Source organism: Magnolia sinica, chromosome 3 (genome assembly GCF_029962835.1).
Source record: "Magnolia sinica isolate HGM2019 chromosome 3, MsV1, whole genome shotgun sequence".
NCBI lineage: Eukaryota > Viridiplantae > Streptophyta > Magnoliopsida > Magnoliales > Magnoliaceae > Magnolia > Magnolia sinica.
In genome coordinates, this window is record NC_080575.1 from 1,261,614 (window position 1) to 1,281,694 (window position 20,081).

Sequence of the window (20,081 nt, forward strand, 5' to 3'; positions counted from 1 at the left end):
ATCAAATATTATGATATTTCATGATTAATCAGTTTAATTTGGTCCAACATATCATGAAATTTCATGATATTTGGTGCACCCAAACACACCTAATCAAGCAAAAGAAATACCAGAAAGGTAGGAAACTATTACTGAGACTAGAATACATTATCCACTTTTATCCAAGAAAAAATCAACCTCATTGACTGGCCACAAGCCTCTGTATTGAAGAAATCCACACATCATCTATCCCAATTCGCATTTATTTGAATAACACAACTTTCCAATGCCCTTAAAGACAGCTTTGAAAACAATGGCTCCGAGAAGAATCATGGTAAGATCTTGACAGCAAACAACCGGGTAATATTCCTGACATATGATCAAATACAGGCGGTTCTATAAAAAGATGTAGACATGGGGTCGGAACAAAAATGCTTGATGTAATTTAGTTTGATCGTTTGTGCATGAGATTATACTCGCCTAAATAGAGGAACTTTCTGAAGCAATTGGGCGTTCCGAGTCCTGGTTGGGGCAGCGCATGTTAGCAATCACTCAATGAAATGAGCTGATCGACCACACCCGGATCTGCAAGTGTGCTCGTGTCTCCAAGCTCATCTAACTGCCTACTAGCGATCTTCCTTAGTATCCTTCTCATGATCTTCCCGCTTCTTGTTTTCGGAAGGCCTGGGGCCCAATGTATCTTGTCGGGGGCCGCAAATGCTCCAATCTGATATCAAATTACAAAAAAAAAAAAAAAAAAAAAAAACACATTTATGCTTGCATCAAATTACACACATTTATTCTGTGGACAGAAGGATGCATGGCATATTGTTGGCAGATGACAAAATCAAACAATTGGAGAATTATTTATCAATTATCACCATGATTTTTATTTTTATTTTTTGAAGAATGGTTATCATTATGAAATTAAGCAATGAATCTCCAACATGCACAAGGTCTGTCAGTGTGACACAATAGGACTCAAACACCTCTAGGCTCAACATCAGAGCGCAAGTACAACCCAACACCTAAAGGAGCGATTGGATGGAATCTAACGAGCATTTCAAATTCCAAATCTTCAAAAGCCCATCTTGAAATGCATGTTAAGATTCCCAGACACCGTTATTGGACGGTGGGATGTGCTACCGAACTTGGTGCGCACTGGGCATGCACAATCTTTTCCTTTTTCTCTATATGTTCTTATGCTTCTAGGAACCATTATATGGTTGACGTATTATAAACATTTAGGCCAAAAGATTGCACAGTAAATCTGAGATTCCAGTTGGTACAAAGGCACCAATGGTCAGTGACCCAAACCACTGGTATGATGGGCCACAAAATAGAAATTTCGCTAGGACCAAGACGAGTCAACAGACCAAAATAGGGACCAAACAATCAAAAGAGACAGTTCCAGGCCGAGTTGTATCAGTTTTTGGTCTCCAGGTGAGCAGCTCTCTAAAACTGCTATTTAAAACCAAACAATTTCCAGATTGGAGGATCCCAACAATGCGAACCATGGATGTATTTTCTTTTCTTAACCATCTTTGTCCGGCCACCTATTGAAAGTTTAGGACTTCTCCATCTCGGAGACTCTTGGTGCATGGGCATTCAAACTTCAAAGTGGCACCCTTAATATCAATGGTTCAGATGACTGGATCATTGGCCCAACTTGCACAAACTGAAAACCTGAATAGTAGTGTATAAACTCTCAGTACAAGTACCTTATGATGGGATGCCTCTACCTAGTGTGCTATTCTTTGTCCCTACACGTGGCACGTGTTGCCATATAAGATGATCTAGATGGATCATGAATCCAGCAGACCACACTGTAGATGGAATACAAGCTCAAAAATTATCATCCACGGTACAGATGGCAACATAGATCAATGACTCATCCAAGTTGACTCGGACTCAGTCAAGTCCCAACCAGTTCAGTACCATGAGTCAGCAATGAACACAACTTAGCCTGAAATAGATTAGTCACAACTCAGGACCGAACAAGTTGGTCCAAGTCACAGAGCCTTTGATCGATGGTGACATACACACAGTCACATAAGATGATGTCGATCAGCAATCCTGTAGGCATCACTGTAGATAACCCATAAATAAAAGCTCAAATCAACCAAACAATCCTGGTCATCGACAGGTGGCTTGCAAATGGAGGTTTAGAAATAAGAAATGAGCAAAGATTCACATAAAGTAGGCACCCACTGTTTGAATGTTAGGATAATTCTTCGATTAATTCAATCGTTGGGCTGTGCCCATCTGTTGTGGGGCCTACCTGATGAAAATCTGGATCATCATAAAAGTCAGTGTTAACAAGCCATTTATATCATGTAATGACCCATATTATATTGGTCATTTCGAAAGCTTCATTCATTGATGTTGTTAAATTTCATGTTTCTAAGCAGAGTAATCAGATAACTTAATAAGAAGTGATCAAAATCATCAAAGAATAAATGCATATCTACACAAATGCATGTGTGTTGTATGCCTTTTTTTCATATTAAGTGGCAGACCTGCTTACGAACTGTTAATATAAGACTTTTCCGAAGTTCTTCACTGTAAGGGACGCCCTCCACCAACGTGACAAAAGCATAAATGCCCTGTCCTTTGACCTGGAGCAACCAAAATGCCAAAAGGGTAATATGACTTATTGATGATATGCACACCACAAGAATGCATGCTTATGCACCCAAGCAAGAACACACAAACAAGTTCACATGCATGCGAGTGCAGGCGCGCACAAACAGAGAGATGCACATGCACACAGAGGGGTACCTCATGCTCAACACCGACTACGGCAGCTTCTGCACATTGGGGGTGTGAGACAAGAGCGGATTCTACTTCTGCTGTGCCGATACGGTGCCCACTGCAAACATCGGTCCCAAAAGAAGAAAGAAAAAAACATATATATCATAACATACTCATGAAACGCATGAACACCTCCACATTTGGGAATTATGATTGCAAAATATCTCATAGGTAATCTGAAACTTAAATAGAGAATTTCAGAAACATGTACCTGACATTGATCACGTCATCAACTCTTCCAGTGAGCCAATGATAGCCATCCTTGTCCCTAAAACATCGAAAAAGAATATACTGGTGAAACCAGGCCATTTTGCTATAAAGGCCATCTCGAGGAAAATTGTTTTTCAGCTAGGAGGAATTGCCATCATCATCATCTCAGCCATTTCGAATTGGGGTTCGCCTTTTAGAAAAATTGGCAAAAGTTTTATGATTGGCTGCCCACCGAACATCAACCTTCCTCTTTTACCTGAGCTCTTGGAACTGGCCATGGCAGAGGCTCGCACTGACACCACGCATATGCGAGCTCAGTCCCACCCAGAATTGACCCTCAGCCCATCTATAACACATGGGCCACAAAAGGGCCAGCGAGTACAGACATGGAGACAACTGCCAGACAAACCGCTGAGCACATTGCCAACACATGTGAAGTGACATGTGCAAATAGTTGGCCGCACAAAATAGCATTATATGATCCTCAAAAGGAACATTGATCTGATAGGCCCCACATTGGATGGACCATGTCCCAAAGATCTCCTAGACTGGCATATCTTATTGATTCATTCATTGCCCTTCTATAGTTGAATGTGGAACATTACTGTATTTCCTTTCTCGATCGTCTATTTTCAGGCAACTATTCAAGGGGTTAGGACTGCACCATCATGGAGATTTTTATGATTATCAAGGTGTTCCATATCTGTTACGATATAGCTTTAAAGGCCGATATGTATAGGTAACAGCCATGACCATTACACAATCCGGGATTGAAACAGGGCAATTGATTTTTTAGGACCATATCAGCTGTTACAGGGGCGTAATGGCCATTAAGGAGCATAACAACCGTTACCCTCGTAACGGTCGAAAAACGACCTCTTCTTTTTTTTCTATGTAAATTAATTTTTTTCCTCTTTTTTTTTTTTACTTTTCTCATTCCAAAAACTTTCCCACATCGTTCTACAGCTGATTTCAACCACTCATATTATAGGTTTTAGGAGTAAAATAGTGGATTGAAGCGATTTGGGCGAATAGAAGCTCCGAGGGCTCTCTTTTTTAATAGAAAAGTGGTAAATATGCTTCTTCTTTTTCGATTTCTAATTCTAATGCTTGATTGTAATGTGTGAACATCAAAGACACATAACCATGTTCATAAATTCACCAGACAACCCAATAAAACACTTTCACTGAAGAGTGGACTGTTACGTTACCATAAACATGTTCAAAACAAAAAATGAATACAAATTTAGAATATTTACATTATTATAGATTTTCAAGATATTTTTTCAGAATTTTTCAAGGATTGTAAAGGCCGTTATGCCCCCTATTGACCGTTACTACCGATACCCATATCAGTAACGGTGGTGAATGTTATAGCCACCTACGAAATACCCTGACGACCACCCAATTTAGGCCACTTGTTCAACTAAGGACCCGAAGGCAGTATCATAGGTCAAGGATCATACAATTCCTCTTCATCAAATATGCCGCAAGAGCATTGAGCTTATGAGGAAATCATGGGTTTAAGAAAAAAGAAAAGAAAGAAAGTTGGAAGAGTTACCTGCGGCAGCCATCACCAGAGAAATAATAACCAGGGAATGGCTTAAAGTATGTAGTTTCATATCTTTCATGATCACCATATAGAGTACGGAAGGCCCCAGGCCATGAGCTCTTCACGCAAAGAAATCCGCTGCATTCACCTTCAACCTCCTTTCCTTTCTCATCAACAATGACAGGCTGCAACATTGTTCCAAACAAACAAGAATGAAAAGCAGTTAATATGGTGTTTGGGAGCTTGAAAAATCAATACGAGAGAGTGACATTTTCTCTGAAAGTTATTTTCCAAGGAAGCATTGGAGAGAACAAAAAAACAGGGGGGTGGGTAAGAAATTTTTCGAGGACCTTTTCTATGAAAACGCATTCTTGAAAAATGTTTTCAACCAAAAAGTGAACTCCCAATAAAAATGTCATTTTCTTGGAAAGTATACTTTCCAAACTCCCAAACAGGCCCTAAAGGGAAAAGTGTATCAACATGTTTGTTTCCGAAACACATACCTGAACCCCAAAGAAGGGGAAAGTGGCAGAACCAGGCTTTTGTAGCCACGCACCAGGTAAAGGAGTAATCTGAATGGCAACAAGGGAGAACCAAGAACGCCACAATCAAACTAACAGGAAAAGCAGGTAAAGGAGTAATCGGATTGGCAACAACGGAGAACCATGAATGCCACAATCAAGCTAACAGGGAAAACAGTGAAAAGAATTTATAATTTGCTTCAAAATGCGTCCCTTGATGGTTGGAACAAAACAACATAAAACAAATAGAACAACGAAATACTACCATAAAGCCACCAGTCTCAGTCTGCCACCACGTATCAGATATAGGGCACCGTGAATCACCAACAACATTGAAGAACCACCTACACAAGAAAGGAAGAATCTTGACATCTTTTCAGACATAATGACCCAATGTGAACATTAGCTAGCATGTAGAGAAGATGCAAACCTCCATGCAGTTGGATTTATAGGCTCTCCTACACTTCCGAGAACTCGTAATGATTTGCGAGAGTAGCGAGTAACATACTGCTTGAAAAGACATGCAGCAATCAATATGTTATAACATACTCCACAACTGTTAGATGAAGACATGGCTGAGCAACAAGATTCCAGCCTGAGAAGGTGAATTAGAAGCTTCAAAGGAATGATGATATGTGAGCCTAAATAGGCAGCTTTACGGTTGCATGAAATACATCAAATGTAAATACGTAATGGTTAAGATTGCTCAATTGATTTAATCCAAAACATGAACAGTCTTTGACCATAGTGGCTAGAGCAGAATCCGGACTCTCTTACTAGTGGCATAATCTGGTTGACACCAACCAGACCAGATCTTTATCTCATGAAATTTATTTTGTATTTTATGGCTAACTATTATCAGGAAGTCTGGTATTATTTTCATAAACAAAACTTTCCCGTTTTATCTTCATCTCTTTTTATCTGCTTTTTCTACCAGAAACACAATGCAAATTGCCCACTCTATTAATTTGGTGAGAAATAGGATCCCATAAAAATTTATCAACATTTAAAAATAATAATTGTAGAAATAGAGAAAAGAAGAGGAGAGAACATATCTTCTCCTCTGGAATCCTTTATTTATAAAGGCAATTTGCTACAAGAGACAAGCTCAAAATAAATGCTAATGGATTCTTAAAAAATACACCATTATCCTCAAGAATATGATGCACCACATGACCATCAAATATGTGTAGTCTCACACTCAAATATACTGCAATGCACGTACAATGAAGACGGTATACTCTAACAATAATATAGAAACCCATTATCAATTTGGGTTTTAGAATCCCTTGAACAATCATACAAGGAAAAGATAGTACTCATAAGGCATATTTACATGTCTTCATTCTCACCAAGGTGTTCAATAATGGTAATAGTGACCGTAATGGCCACCGCTCATTGCAGTTACGATATGGGACAACTGCCATTACGGCATTTTTTATTTTTTATTTTTTGAAAAAACATGTTTCTGGACCATTATGGGGCCATTGCATACCGTCATGGGGCGGTTAAAGGCAATTTTTTTTTCTGTAACGACCGTTATGCCCGTTTTGACCCCGTAACGCATAACGGTTATGGCCGTTAATCGTTTTTTTATACATTGATTCTCATATTATGTGTAGCCTGCTATGTTCTCTATTATTGCATTCATGCTTTATTATGTACGTGTTCCGTTGCGATAATGGTGGGCGTAACGGTGCCCACCGTTATGGATGTGCTGAATCGGCATAACAGCCGATATGCCCTTGTATCTATCGTTTATTATTTTATTTTTTTTTCCTTCAAAAAATCTGGAAAAATATTTAGAAAATCCGGAAAATTGTAAATTTTCTAAATATGCATCCATTTATAATTTTGAACATGTTTATGGTAGTGGAACAGTCCAATCTTTGGTGAGAATGTTGTATCGGATTGTCTGGTCAATTTATGAATTTGACAACCTAGAATTGACTGCAAGTCTTTTATATTTAATTATCTAACTACATAATATCAATATGAATTTATTAGAATGAATGTAATACTAAAATATTTCATGTTTGTAGGTATTGATGTATTACATACCTTACGACTCGCGTACATTTTATTTCAACAAACAGAGTCTAGGGACTTATGTGTCCTCTTGTGTAATTCATATATCTAACAATTTAATATCATTTTTCCCAATAAATCTTAAGAAAAAATTGAAATTAGATTCAGGTAAATAGTGTTGCTAATTTTGAGCTGATTTGGCAGACCATTCGATGCCCCAAATCAACATCAAATTCATGCAATCTATTGGCACTTATCCCACTAATGGATTGGTGGACATTTATTGAGTAGTGAAGAATGAAAAATATCAAATGATCCTATTTCAAAAAATAAGTGTTTGCAAATTAACGGTGAAAATCGTTTAAATAATTTAATTTTGGGATTGTGACTTAGCAACAACGCTGCCATAATTTAATTTATTGATTTTGAGTTAATGTATACCTCATGCACAATTTTTTAATGCCATGTACATGGAGCCCGCCTCGATGTATGTATCGTATATCAATGTCGTCCATACATTGTACCAATTCATTTTAGGGCATGGTCCAAAAAATGAGGCAAATCCAAATCTTAGGTGGACCACTAGTGGGTGAGGCCCTGAAATTGAGGCCCACCTTGATGTATTTGTATATCCATGTTGTCAATCTATTTTTCCAACTCATTTTAATGCATGGTCCAAAAAATCAGGCAGATCTAAACATGAAGTGGACCACTAGTGAGCCACACCTTGAAGGTCGGACCCACCTCGATGCATTTGTTGTATATCCATGCTGTCCATCCTTTTTGCCAACTCATTTTAGAGCATGGTCCAAAAAATGAGGTAGATCCAAATCTCTGGTCGGGATTGAATTCCCACAATTAAAACTTCTTGTGACTATTGTTTTTGTTTTTTTTTTTTGGATAAGCTGCCATTTGTGTTCTCCCTTGATCCAGGTCTATGCGACCTTATCAACAGGTTCAATGGAAAATAAACATTACAGTGGGCCCTAGGAAGTTTTTAGCAATGGCCATTCAATCCATATTGTGTGGTCCACTTGAGATCTGAATCTGCTTCATTTTAGGACCATGCCCTTAAATGAATAGGAAAAACTGATGAACTGCATGGATATACAACACATAAATCAAGGTGGAACGCATGCACCAAAATAGTGCAAGTGCACTAAGCAGCGTACGCCGAAAGTGCATGGCTGTTTTACAAGCATACCACCCATTTGTTTTGAGTGAAGGGGGGGGGGGGGGAAGAATCAGGTATTTTTTTCGTATTTTTCTTTTCATTTGTTTCCTTTTTCTCATAGGGTTATTGTGTGTAACGGCTGTTACGGGATCATAACAACTGTTATGCCTTGTAATGGCCGTTACGCTCCCGTAACAGCCGTTTCAGTTCTTTTTTTTCTGGACCTCCCCATTTCAGCCCCATCGGTTACCGTTACGTATTACCTGTTGCGGCCGATACGTAACCAATTTGGGACACCTTGTCTATTATATATCATGTGCATGCAATTTGTTACATGTCAAATACACACAATGATATGTGATATGCATTAAAAATTAATCCAACATCCATATTGGTTGATCTCGCTCCATTTACTACCTAGAAGCGAATGGGTTGACTGGATGTGGGGTAAAACATAACTGTTGAACTTAGTCATGCAATATCATATATTCTTGTTCTCATATATAATCAAGGTATTAAAAATGGTTATGCAATGGCCATTGTGTAATAACATTGGTGAAAACCATTACATGTTACGAGGTTATAACAACCATTACCAAAAAAGTGGCCCATAATGGCCCTTTAGGGCCTGTTTGGATTGTAAATTACATTAGTAATATATTGTAAAAGTGCAATGCTTACAAATTACAATACCCGACTCCTAGAAAACAAGTAATTTGACAAACAATTGTTGTGTTTAGATAGGCATGGTAAAATTGTAATGATAATATTTTTATATTACTAAAATGTTAAATCAATAGGAAAATTACTCTAATTCCTGTGTTTGGATAGGAAATTTCGAATGCAATACAATGTAAATTTGTAATTACCTATCTCCTACGACATCTACATTTGACCACCTAATTACATGCCCAATTACATATTTCAACAAACTTTGTAAAATCATAATGATGGTGCTTTTGCATTACATTACTGAATACTGATCTAATTCGCAATCCAAACAGGGGCCGATACAGTTTTTTTTTATATATATGGTGACCATTATGGCCACCATTACCGTTATTGAATACCTTGGATATAATACACAATCAATTACAATAGAAGCGGTAACAAGCTAGGAAATTGCATGTAACAATGGAGAGATTTCTTGCCTCAGCACCATCCCGCATGAGGGACCGCACAAGTGTTGGCGCCGTGTAGAATACTGACACTTTGTACTTATCAACAATGTCCCAACAACGTCCAGAATCTGGATAGTTTGGAGCCTGCAGATGATACAAAAGATCTAGTGAAAAGATGTGCAACTGAATCTCCATATGAAAGCGCTGTTGGATTTACTGGTAACAAAACCAAGAAAATATAGCCAGCATTATATTACAGAAGCCATAAATAACTTTAAAGAACACAAATGATCACAAAAAATCATCATACTGGTCATAATATTTGATTCAAATATGGAAGTTCATGAAGTTTTAATCATAGCATATGGAAAATCTTTCTAATGTTGATTTTTTTTTTTTTTTTTGAAAGATTTCTAATGTTGAATGTTATATAGTCATTTCTAAAAAGACATCTTGAATATATTCTGAAATCTATAAGCCTCCAAGTTTGTTGCTAAAAGGATAATTCAAAATGAGCGACAGAGATCCCAAATGAAAACGATCACCAATGCTTGTCTAAATCATCATTGTATCGCAAATCGTAACGAGGGTTGAATTGTATCGAATAGCAAATCATATCATAAATAGTAAGATTTTTTATGATTTTCTTAAAAAATGAAAAAAATAAAAAATAAAAAAATCTGCAAAATATAAATAAATCATTAAAAAATGAAAAACTCATCAATCATCCATTTCTCATCAATACGCAGCAAGTAATACAACCATATCATGATAATGTTAGCGGATTCTCGCATTTCCTTTATTTTTTGTCATTCAAGAAATTTAGTTTTAAAACATACAGAAATTCTTTAAAAATTTATAATCTTTTTACCTTTCTTAAACATAAAATCGCTTTGGAAAAGTGACATTTGATTTTGTATACCAGTGAAAAAATATTTTTTGATTTCTAACCATCATCACCACAAGACATATTGGTCAGCGCAACTGCAACCATCTATAAAAATTAAAATTAAAATTAAAATTTAAAAAAAATAATAAATAAATAAATAAACATATGATTCATACACATGGCATTAGAAAACAGTTACATAATGACCATAATGGCTGTTATGTAACAGTAACAGTGGTGACCATTATGCAATCTGGGGCCATAACACCCAATTTGAAAAGGTTAACTCAGAACAGGCCAATATGGGTCGCTACATTTTTTCCTTTAAAAAGATTTTGACAGTTACAAGGTTGTTTTAAGGGTGTAACGGCCACTATGGTCCGCATCGTAATGGCCATGAGGCTGTCCATTACAACCACCAGTACCATTATTGAATACTATATCAAGTTGGTGTTTCAACCAATTAAGAAGTAAGAAATCATAAGAAAATACAAAATGATTTAACATCAAAGAGAATTATTTATCATGTAATACAAAATGATTTAACATCAAAGAGAATATTTATCATATAATCTCTTGTAAAGAACATTATAAAATAATTGACCTCTTTGAAATGATTCTCAAAGCCACCAACAATTTAAAAACATAAAGTGAAAGCCAAGAAAAGCTTAAAATAGAAAAGAATAAGTATAATTTGAATTGTAAATTGGGATTTGAATCGTAAATTGTAGGATTCAAATCATAGAATCGTATGATTCATTTAAAAAGGGATTCAAGGTGGGATTTAAATACTTTTGCTTGATTCGTAAATCGCAAATCATAGGATTCTGACAACACTGCCGATCACTAGTAATCAGCACTCCCCAAACTATTTTGGGCACACATTATTAGGTATCAATGAACACATAATTCTACCCAAAAAAAAAAAAAAAACCTTCAAGAAAATAAATTGTCTTCAGAAAGATACACAAGTAAATTATACAAATATTTGATTCATGATCAGTTTCACATCCTAGATACACAAACATATTCTACAATGGCAGGTCCGAATTGGTTACCCCTTCAAAAACCACAACTGTAGCTCCATTTAGCAGAGGACCATACGTAACATAGCTGTGTCCAGTGATCCAACCACAATCAGCAGTGCACCTGGAGGCAGAACAAGAGAAATGAGCACTACACAGGAGTGGGTATAATTACACTTGTGGATTCAAAGACAAGTTTCTTAAGGCACTTAAAGACCACCAAGTTTTGCCAGCATACCAGTAGATATCTGATGGCTTGTAGTCAAATGCATACTTAAACGTCGTAGCAGTGTATATCATATATCCCCCTGTTGTATGCAGAACACCCTGCATATAGACATGCAAGATCAAACATGAAATGCATGCAGGCACACAAAAGACACCAAATTGACTACAATTAAGAGAACTTCAAAGAGATCACCTTCGGCTTTCCAGTGCTCCCACTGGTATACAAGAGAAAAAGAGGATCTTCTGCATCAACCCACTCCACTTCACATGTCGTTGGACATTGTGGGACAGTATCCTGGAACACAATTCTTGAGCATTAAACGTGAAATGACTATACCACCTGTAGCAACTCGTTCCCTAAATCATGCATGCATAACAGGTTCAAACCAAACAAACATAACACTTGCATATATATATATATATATCAGGTCAGATCAGTCCTTTAGTATATATGCATGCATTAACATTGCTCTTTGTTTCAAGGCTACCAAGTTATTGTTTATGCACTTTACCAATATTGTTGAAATCATTATCCAAATTAAGAACATGAGTGTTATGCTTCAGCTTTAAGAGATGTCACCAAAATAAGAGGAAATCAATTCTATTGACCTGCCACCAGATATCTCTCCCATCCTGCCATTTTGTTGCTTCCCTCTTCATTGCTGACTCGTTTTCATAAGTTAAACATACACCTGCTCAATGAAAAGATAATGATAAACATAAAACATGCAACCTAAGGCGTATTTTTGTTGTTGATTAACAACTAGGAAAAGATACTGAAGAAAACATAAAGGAAAAAGTTACAAATCTTTTCATTCTCATGTATTGAGTACAATGCTCCAAAGCACAAACCAAGAACATACAATTTTAAGTTTATCATACATGAAGATATTACCAAGAAGTTTGAAATTAACATCAAACCATATTAACTCTACTAATTATTATGTTTACGAATAAATGATTTGTAGTAAAAAATACAATAAAGAAAACATATCCATCATCATCATCATCTAAGCCTTATCCCAACTAATTGGGGTCATCTACATGGATCCTTTTCCACCATTCCACTTTAATAAATAAAACATATTGATGAATAAATTAGATTACTGAGCACAGAAAACAAAATATCTACTCAAAACCTGAGAATCAAAATATTTGCTGAAGGAGCAACATAAGCATAAGAGCAACAGAGATTCAAAGAATTTAGAAACATAGTAGGAAAAATAAGATGCTTCACATGTCAAACATTACTTACACTTCATAACATATGCCCCTTTGTTTCTCAAACTGAAAATTTTGAACCACCATCAAGCCTTAGGCCATGTTTGGAAAGCATGGATTCCATGCCAAACAACAAAAAAGAAAAAAGATTTTCCTTTGATGTGACTATTTGTGTTGTTTGCATAGCAAAGAAAAGGGTGAATTCCATCAAGAAATCACTACATTTTTCCATAATTTGGATTCTCTACACAAGAAACTAGGTGAGTATTGTAAGAGAGATGAAATTCCCACTCGCTACCAAAACAAGAGCTCAAAATTGAAACCCATGTTTCAATAGTTCTCATGGAAATCATCATTGGATAATTATTGTTTTTCCTTTTCTCCTTTCTTTTGCCTTAGTTTCCAAGTATCCAAACATGACCTAAAATTATTTAAGACTTCTTCATCCTGCTAATGTTGACTACTAAGAAAAATCCCAATAACCCCTTTAGCATGCGCAACTTTTGTCCATTTACAGAAATCTCAACTTGACTCATTCAAATGCAGCAGGTGCATGAAGAAATAAAAATAAAATAAAGTAGGAGATTATGCACCAAAAGAATTGGGAGTTTTAACTTAACGTGCCTACAGAGACCCCATTTTTGGTTGATTCCACTAATGCTGCATCAACAATATCTTTCAGATGGATGACTTTGGAACCTCGGAGAACAGCATTGCAGGTTATGACGGCCTTTGGTTTGCAATCCAAAATTCTTTGGGCAAGAGATTCTGAAGAGAATCCGGCAAACACAACCTGAAAAAACAGCACGGCTGTTAATGATTTTCATTTAAGAACTGGAACCAGAACCGATTGCAAAGAAATGGGGAGAAGAGAATCAGTGCATGCACATTACCGAGTGAACAGCGCCAATGCGAGCACAGGCCAGCATTGCAATCGGCAATTCCATCAGCATGGGTAAATAAATCACGACGGCATCTCCCTTTCCAACGCCAATGTCTTTCAAGTAATTGGAGAGCTGTTTATAGGAGAAACATACACTCAAATTTTCACAAATGCTTCAACTGCTGATCGTATTCCAGATACTGGAGATACTGAAAATCACAATAAAATGGATTCTCTAATATACCTGGCAAACCTTCTCCAGCACCTCACTGTACGTTAACCGCCCATCATTGCCCAGATCATTCCCTTCCCAATAAAATGCAATTTTTCCTCCATTACCAGCTTCAATATTTCTGTCCAATGCATTGTAGCATATGTTCGTGACACCACCTTTGAACCACTGCCCAGTGACACCCATAATACATTTTGATCTCTTTTTAAAAAATCACTTCAAACTGACTAAAACTCAATTACACAAACTAAATATAGAGAAAGATGAACCAGATTCTACTCACAACCTCCCCACATGTGCATAGAATCTGGGCAGGTCATTAGGTGGGCCCATAGTTAGCAAAACTCCATTTTAAACCCCATATTTTTTGAAAAAAAAAAATCATATTATTTGATTAAATGTTTAAAACTCCGTATATTTCGAAAGATAGGCCAAAAAAACTCATTTTTTTGGGCAAACCGAATTAAACACACTGTTTCAATAATTTTAAAAAAAAAAAAAAAACGTTTTATTGAAAAGACTTTTGAGTGCAATTTTAAAAATACAAATTGGTGGTCGCTACCCATTGATAAAACTGAGTGGAATGTGAAATTTTTAGTAGAGCCGGACTGATATTCAGTCAGATTACTTGAAAAGGAAGGATCAGAGAAAGGCAAAGAATACCATTCGACTATCTATGTACATTATTGTACGTACATATAGCAATTCTAATTATTTCAATTAAAGTTTTCCTTCTTAATCTTAATATATAGTCACATATATGCACGTACATAGTTGTTTTTTCACTCCATTTTTCTTGAGGCCGCACTGTATTAAACCCTAACTTTTCGTTCTTCAAAACTCTGGCATTTCCATACTTTTGACCATATTTTTAACGATCGAGATCAAATTAAAAATGACTATTTTCTGAGCCATTTTTTGCTGTATGCCGCTCTGCTAACAATAGGTGTACCCCACCACGTATGTTCCGAAGTCGAAAATCAGGTTTTCTGCTCATCGTGCATGTGAATGATGGATAAATTGAATTGACCAAAACTTTTGACCATATTTTTTGTTCTTCAAAACTTTGGCATTTCCATACTTTTGACCATATTTTTAACAATCGAGATCAAATTAAAAATGACCATTTTCTGAGCCATTTTTTGCTGTATGCCGCTCTGCTAACAATAGGTGTACCCCACCATGTATGTTCCGAAGTCGAAAATCAGGTTTTCTGCTCATCGTGCATGTGAATGATGGATAAATTGAATTGACCAAAAATTTTGACCATATTTTTTGTTCTTCAAAACTTTGGCATTTCCATACTTTTGACCATATTTTTAACAATCAAGATATTAAAAATGACCATTTTCTGAGCCATTTTTTGCTGTATGCCGCTCTGCTAACAATAGGTGTACCCCACCATGTATGTTCCGAAGTCGAAAATCAGGTTTTCTGCTCATTGTGCATGTGAATGAAGAAATGGATGGATAAACTGAATTGACCAAAATCCAATTAATGGTTTGGCTCACACCATAAGCAGATTGTCCTCATTTTCAAGCCACAGGATATACATGATGAAATAACCCACCCAATGAATGAACGACCAGGATCTTGCATACACATGGGAATGTATCCTTAGCATGCTTGTATAAGAAAAGATCTCACCTCAATGCTTATATTCCCCTTCCTAACATCCAAATTCTCTGAAAAGACCTTTTCACCCCACTTCTGTTTCCAGTAAAACTGGGACGCAATCTCTGACCAGAAACCAGCAGGGTCCTCAATAGACCTTTTATACATCTCCAGATACTGATCCAACGAACCGAACCAATTAAAAAAGATAAAATCAAAAAACAAAAAAAAAATAGCGACAAAAAAAAAAATATATAGTGGTCAAAGGAAACAAAATTGTAACCGATATCTTGCGCACAAAATGAAATTGTAGATTTTACTGAAATTTTGAAATAAAATCAACATCTGCACAATAAAACAATCAAAATCGGGAAGCTGAATCCCAACATGAACAGATTTCAGCTACAGAATTGCATCCTCTGACACCGAAACATGAGCATAATTTTAAACAGTAAAAAAAAAAGTTGACTTTAACAAATTTCAGAAAATATCACCATCACAGCCATCAAAACGCAATTATTAGAATCCAAAGAAAGAAAAGAAGAAAAGAAAGATTTCTATAAATTTTTCATTTTCCGGAAAAACACACACACACACACACACACACACACACACACACACACACACACACACACACACACACTATCTTCTCAATCAATAAAAAAACAAGAACTTTTTTTCACAGTGCGTTTGGTTGTACCAAAAGTCATGAAATTTTTCCATCAAATTAGACTGATTCATGAAATTTCATGATACTTAAGGCAACCAAACGCACCATTGCTAAATGGTAAAAACACATGTTTCCATACCACAATAAATCCAGAAATACCAACTTCCAAAGATCAAACATTTGAAAAGAAAAAAAGGAACGACACAAACTTGCACAAAATTACAAAATCATGATAATAAAAAAATGCCCTGCCTTTTGTAAAGTTCAAAATCGAAACCTCCTCGTCCACCGACAAAACACAAAAATAATAATATAAACGGAACGAATTCCGCGAACATTTATTGGAAGAAGAAGATCACCTTCTCCGGCGACGGGACATGAGCCTGAGAAGAAAATTCCTTGCTGGGGAAGATTATATCGTCCTCCTCCGACGCCAGCGAATTCCCGAGAATCACAGCGTTCATGCGCGGGATCTTGCCGGCGCCCGACGGCAGGTTCGCCATGGACTCCACGTGGCGGAGATGATTCAGCGTCACCAAGCTCTTCCGTGGAGACGAAGATGGCGAAGAAGACGCTGCCGTCGCCATCTTCCCTGATTGCTTTCTCAGATCCGAAGAGAGAGGTCGAAAGCAGAAGAGAGGGGAAGGTGAGGGTTTTATAGGAGAAGGGTTTGGCAAGGGAAAGCGAGGGTTGGAGAGATGATTTTGAAAAACGTAGGACAGAGCCATATCAATTTTTTACTATTTTTTATTTTATTTCTTTAAAAATATTTTTTAAAATTTTAAAAATAAAAAATAAAAAATCTGTTATTTATTTATGGGGAGTTTTAGTTTGGCTGACTGGGATAGGATCGTTGGAGAGAGAGAGATGGGATGAGAGAGAAACACACATGTGCTCGACGAATCCGTATCGGCCGATTTTTTAGGCTACTTTTCGCGTATCGGGTCATATCGAGTGAGCTGCGGAGATTTATTTTTGGAGTCTGTGGTTTGCGTGGTCAAAGGAAGAGAGAGAGAAGAGAGACTGCAGAGACGATGGGATTCCAGGAGTTTCTATATTCCAAGATTTCGATGTTTCCAATCGGATGAGATAATTTGGATAGACTTGACTTTGGTGGAATTGTATATGTTGTCCATTTTTCTATTACGTTGGAGTCGAGGTGGAGGAAAATACGAAGGAAGCACGAGAGGGGTAGTGGCGTAAGCTTATGGTTTGTGCCCATTGATCTGTTGCGGTCCACTGTGTTGGGACAATGTTCCAGAAATTTTCGTGCATAGCTGATTTATGGGCCACAAATGGATGGTTTAAAAAGGGAGTGAAGCCATGCACATTCAGGCCCATCTCGTCTCTAGTAATTTGACTAACAATTCCCTTAAAAAAAAGTGGAATGATGGTATTTTTATATTAGTAAAATATTAAATTAATAAAAAAATATTAATTTTTGTGTTTGGATACGAGATTTTTACCATAACACATTATAAATCTATAGTTAATATAAATCCATTCATCTTTACATATGCATTTAACCAATGCCGTACATATAGAATTTATATGTTTAAATGAACATTGACAAATTGTAATGATAGTGCCTTTTATATTACAATATTGCTATAATGTGCTAACCAAACATACCATCAACTTTAAACAAGTCTAAGCTTACATGTTGGATCAAAGAGCTTTTTGGGTCATGTCCATCCATGGTCGACCAAGGAATGGAACTTAAGCTCGGCATTAGTCTTCCAAGCCCTAGCCTTAATTAGGCTAAAAAGGCCTCAGCCTTTACCTTGATCTTATAAGAAAGGTCAGCCATATAAAAAAAAGAGTGATATGAGCAAAGGTTTGAAATGATCTAAACACAATATGCCCATCATCCACAACAAGCCCTATCATATAAGTGACATTGGTGATGGAAACATGAGCTTGATTGAATCTATAAGATGGCTTTAAACTATACTTACATTCTTATGGGACCCAAATGAATGTCTTAAAATTCATCCTTTTGTATAACAAAGGCCCCATTTATTAGTGGACTGATCCAACAAACTAAGTTGATCTATTAATCATTGGGCAAAGCATGACCCAACCCTACCTAACCCAAACACCACACCTAGATTTTAAGAATAAGCCTAGTTCTCGAGTCAAGTTTAGGAGCTTAAGCCCTAGCCTTACGAGGCTTGGCTAGGGCAGCCCGTTACCACTCTCAACTAGGGGTGTACATGAACCGAGCTAGTTCGGTTAGCTTGCTCGACTCGACTCGAAAAAGCTCAATTTGACTCAATTCGAAGCTGATTTCGAGTTGATTTTTTGAGCTTGAAAATGAGTTCGAGCCAAGTTTGAGTAGGCCCAGCTCGACTCGACTCGGATCGAATCCAGGTCGAATCGAACTTAGATCAAACCAGTTTGGTGACTTGGCTACTTTGCCATTGATGTTGCTTGCCAACTGTTTGATAAAATGACTTAACGATATATGGCTGGTGGCAAGGAAGGTTTGGCTAGCGGCAAGGAAGGTATGTATATGAAACAAATATTTTTTTTCTCTTTATTTATATTTTTAAAATAAAATTTAAAATACATGTAAAACCATTGCCTCTGATTGTAAAACAGTGGAATTTTAAAGTTGCAGTTCAGATGTCTGTGGAAATGCCCCAATGGCAAACTCGGCTCAATGTTGACTTGAATTCAGCTCAAGCTGTTGACCGAACCAAGCCGAGCTGGCCAGTCAAGCTCAAAGATTAAACCAAGCCCAATTTGAGCTGGGGTCAAGCAGTGTTCGAGCCAAGTTGAGATAAGGCCAGCTCGGCTCGGTTCGATTGGACGTACACCCCTATTCTCAACCCGATGGGAAAATGGTTGGCGTTCGGAGCCATAACAGCCATTTGTCAGATTTGAATCAGTTAGCAGGTAGCTTTTCGTGTAATTCACGCACTCTTTAAAAATGCTTTTGTTGGGTTGCTCCGCGAAGACTTGGTTAAAGCCATCTCTCTTCAAAACACGTGGAAGGGTGATGCATCAAACAGGTCCGTTCATCTAGTGGTTTCTAACATAGCCGGCTTATGTTTTGAGACTTACGTTCATTGGACCAGCTCTATCCGTAATTGTCTTCATTTTGCGGTCAGAATGTTTGACCGTTGCACATGCCTTTGAATGCCATGGCTAGTATAATTCGAGCCACGTCTCTTTTGAACCATTTTCCGTCAATGTGGATTTTTGTATATGTAACTGTTGGTCCACTGCCCTCCTCAGTTGAAGTGGGCCGTCGCCTTGATAAGCCATGTACCAAACGGAAGGGTTAGATCAGCAATACACATTAAATCATTAAAACTTACAACGATTGATGGTCAGGCTTGTCCAATGATTGCAATTGTTATCTTATAGCCCATTTGATCAACGGTCCTGATCATCACCACATTTCACGTGAACATTGAGGGATGGATAGTAGCAAAAGGAAAACTTGAACAGGTTCGACTCACTTAATAAAAGAAATTGAAAATATTAAGGTCAAGCTTAGTTACGTGTGATCACTTTGTCCTTAAAATGTTATTTGCTGATTCTCAAATTATTGAGACTATTGCATGTTGAAGGTGGATAGCTTTTAAGACACGATAAGCCTTTGTGTGGTTATGCTTTCAGCGAGTATAAAGAAACCATTATAAAATTCTATAAACACAATTTATTGGTAGATGAAAGACTAAAAGAAAATATTCAAATCAGAAGGCCAAAAAAGAACAAAAAAGAAAAAAAAAAAGATAGAAAATGAATTTTAGCCTTCTAGATTAGACCAATGTACTAGTCTGATTCTTCGAGCCTGTTGGGCCGGCTGGATTAGATGGGCTTAGGTGGGATGGAATTGCATCTGGTCCTGTGCCAATTCCACCCCATGTTTGTGCAGAGAGGAAAAGCTTGGAAGTAGGTTAGATGGA

The 20,081-nt window shown here is 37.0% G+C and overlaps 1 protein-coding gene across 1 annotated transcript; it reads right to left on the reverse strand.

Moving 5' to 3' along the window:
- Positions 1-107: 107 nt before the first annotated feature.
- On the reverse strand, positions 108-16,894 carry LOC131239220 (acetyl-coenzyme A synthetase, chloroplastic/glyoxysomal). Its single transcript, XM_058236822.1, has 18 exons — positions 16,521-16,894; positions 15,525-15,668; positions 13,890-14,045; positions 13,656-13,778; positions 13,387-13,555; positions 12,151-12,233; positions 11,735-11,836; positions 11,552-11,640; positions 11,347-11,437; positions 9,430-9,543; positions 5,507-5,583; positions 5,342-5,420; positions 5,059-5,127; positions 4,565-4,740; positions 3,005-3,061; positions 2,761-2,851; positions 2,499-2,597; positions 108-706 (listed from the first exon to the last, which is right to left on the reverse strand). The coding sequence occupies exons 1-18, from the start codon at positions 16,887-16,889 to the stop codon at positions 521-523; spliced, it is 2,274 nt and encodes a 757-aa protein (XP_058092805.1). The 5' UTR covers positions 16,890-16,894; the 3' UTR covers positions 108-520.
- Between the last annotated feature and the right edge of the window lie 3,187 nt (positions 16,895-20,081).

Coding starts and splice junctions, on each gene's coding strand:
- LOC131239220 (XM_058236822.1), bottom strand. CDS start 16,889: ATGGCTCTGTCCTACGTTTTTCAAAATCATCTCTCCAACCCTCGCTTT. Junction 13,556..13,655: donor GCATTGGCGCTGTTCACTCG/GTAATGTGCATG, acceptor CTGTTTTTTCAG/GTTGTGTTTGCCGGATTCTC. Junction 11,641..11,734: donor GGAGCACTGGAAAGCCGAAG/GTGATCTCTTTG, acceptor GTCTATATGCAG/GGTGTTCTGCATACAACAGG.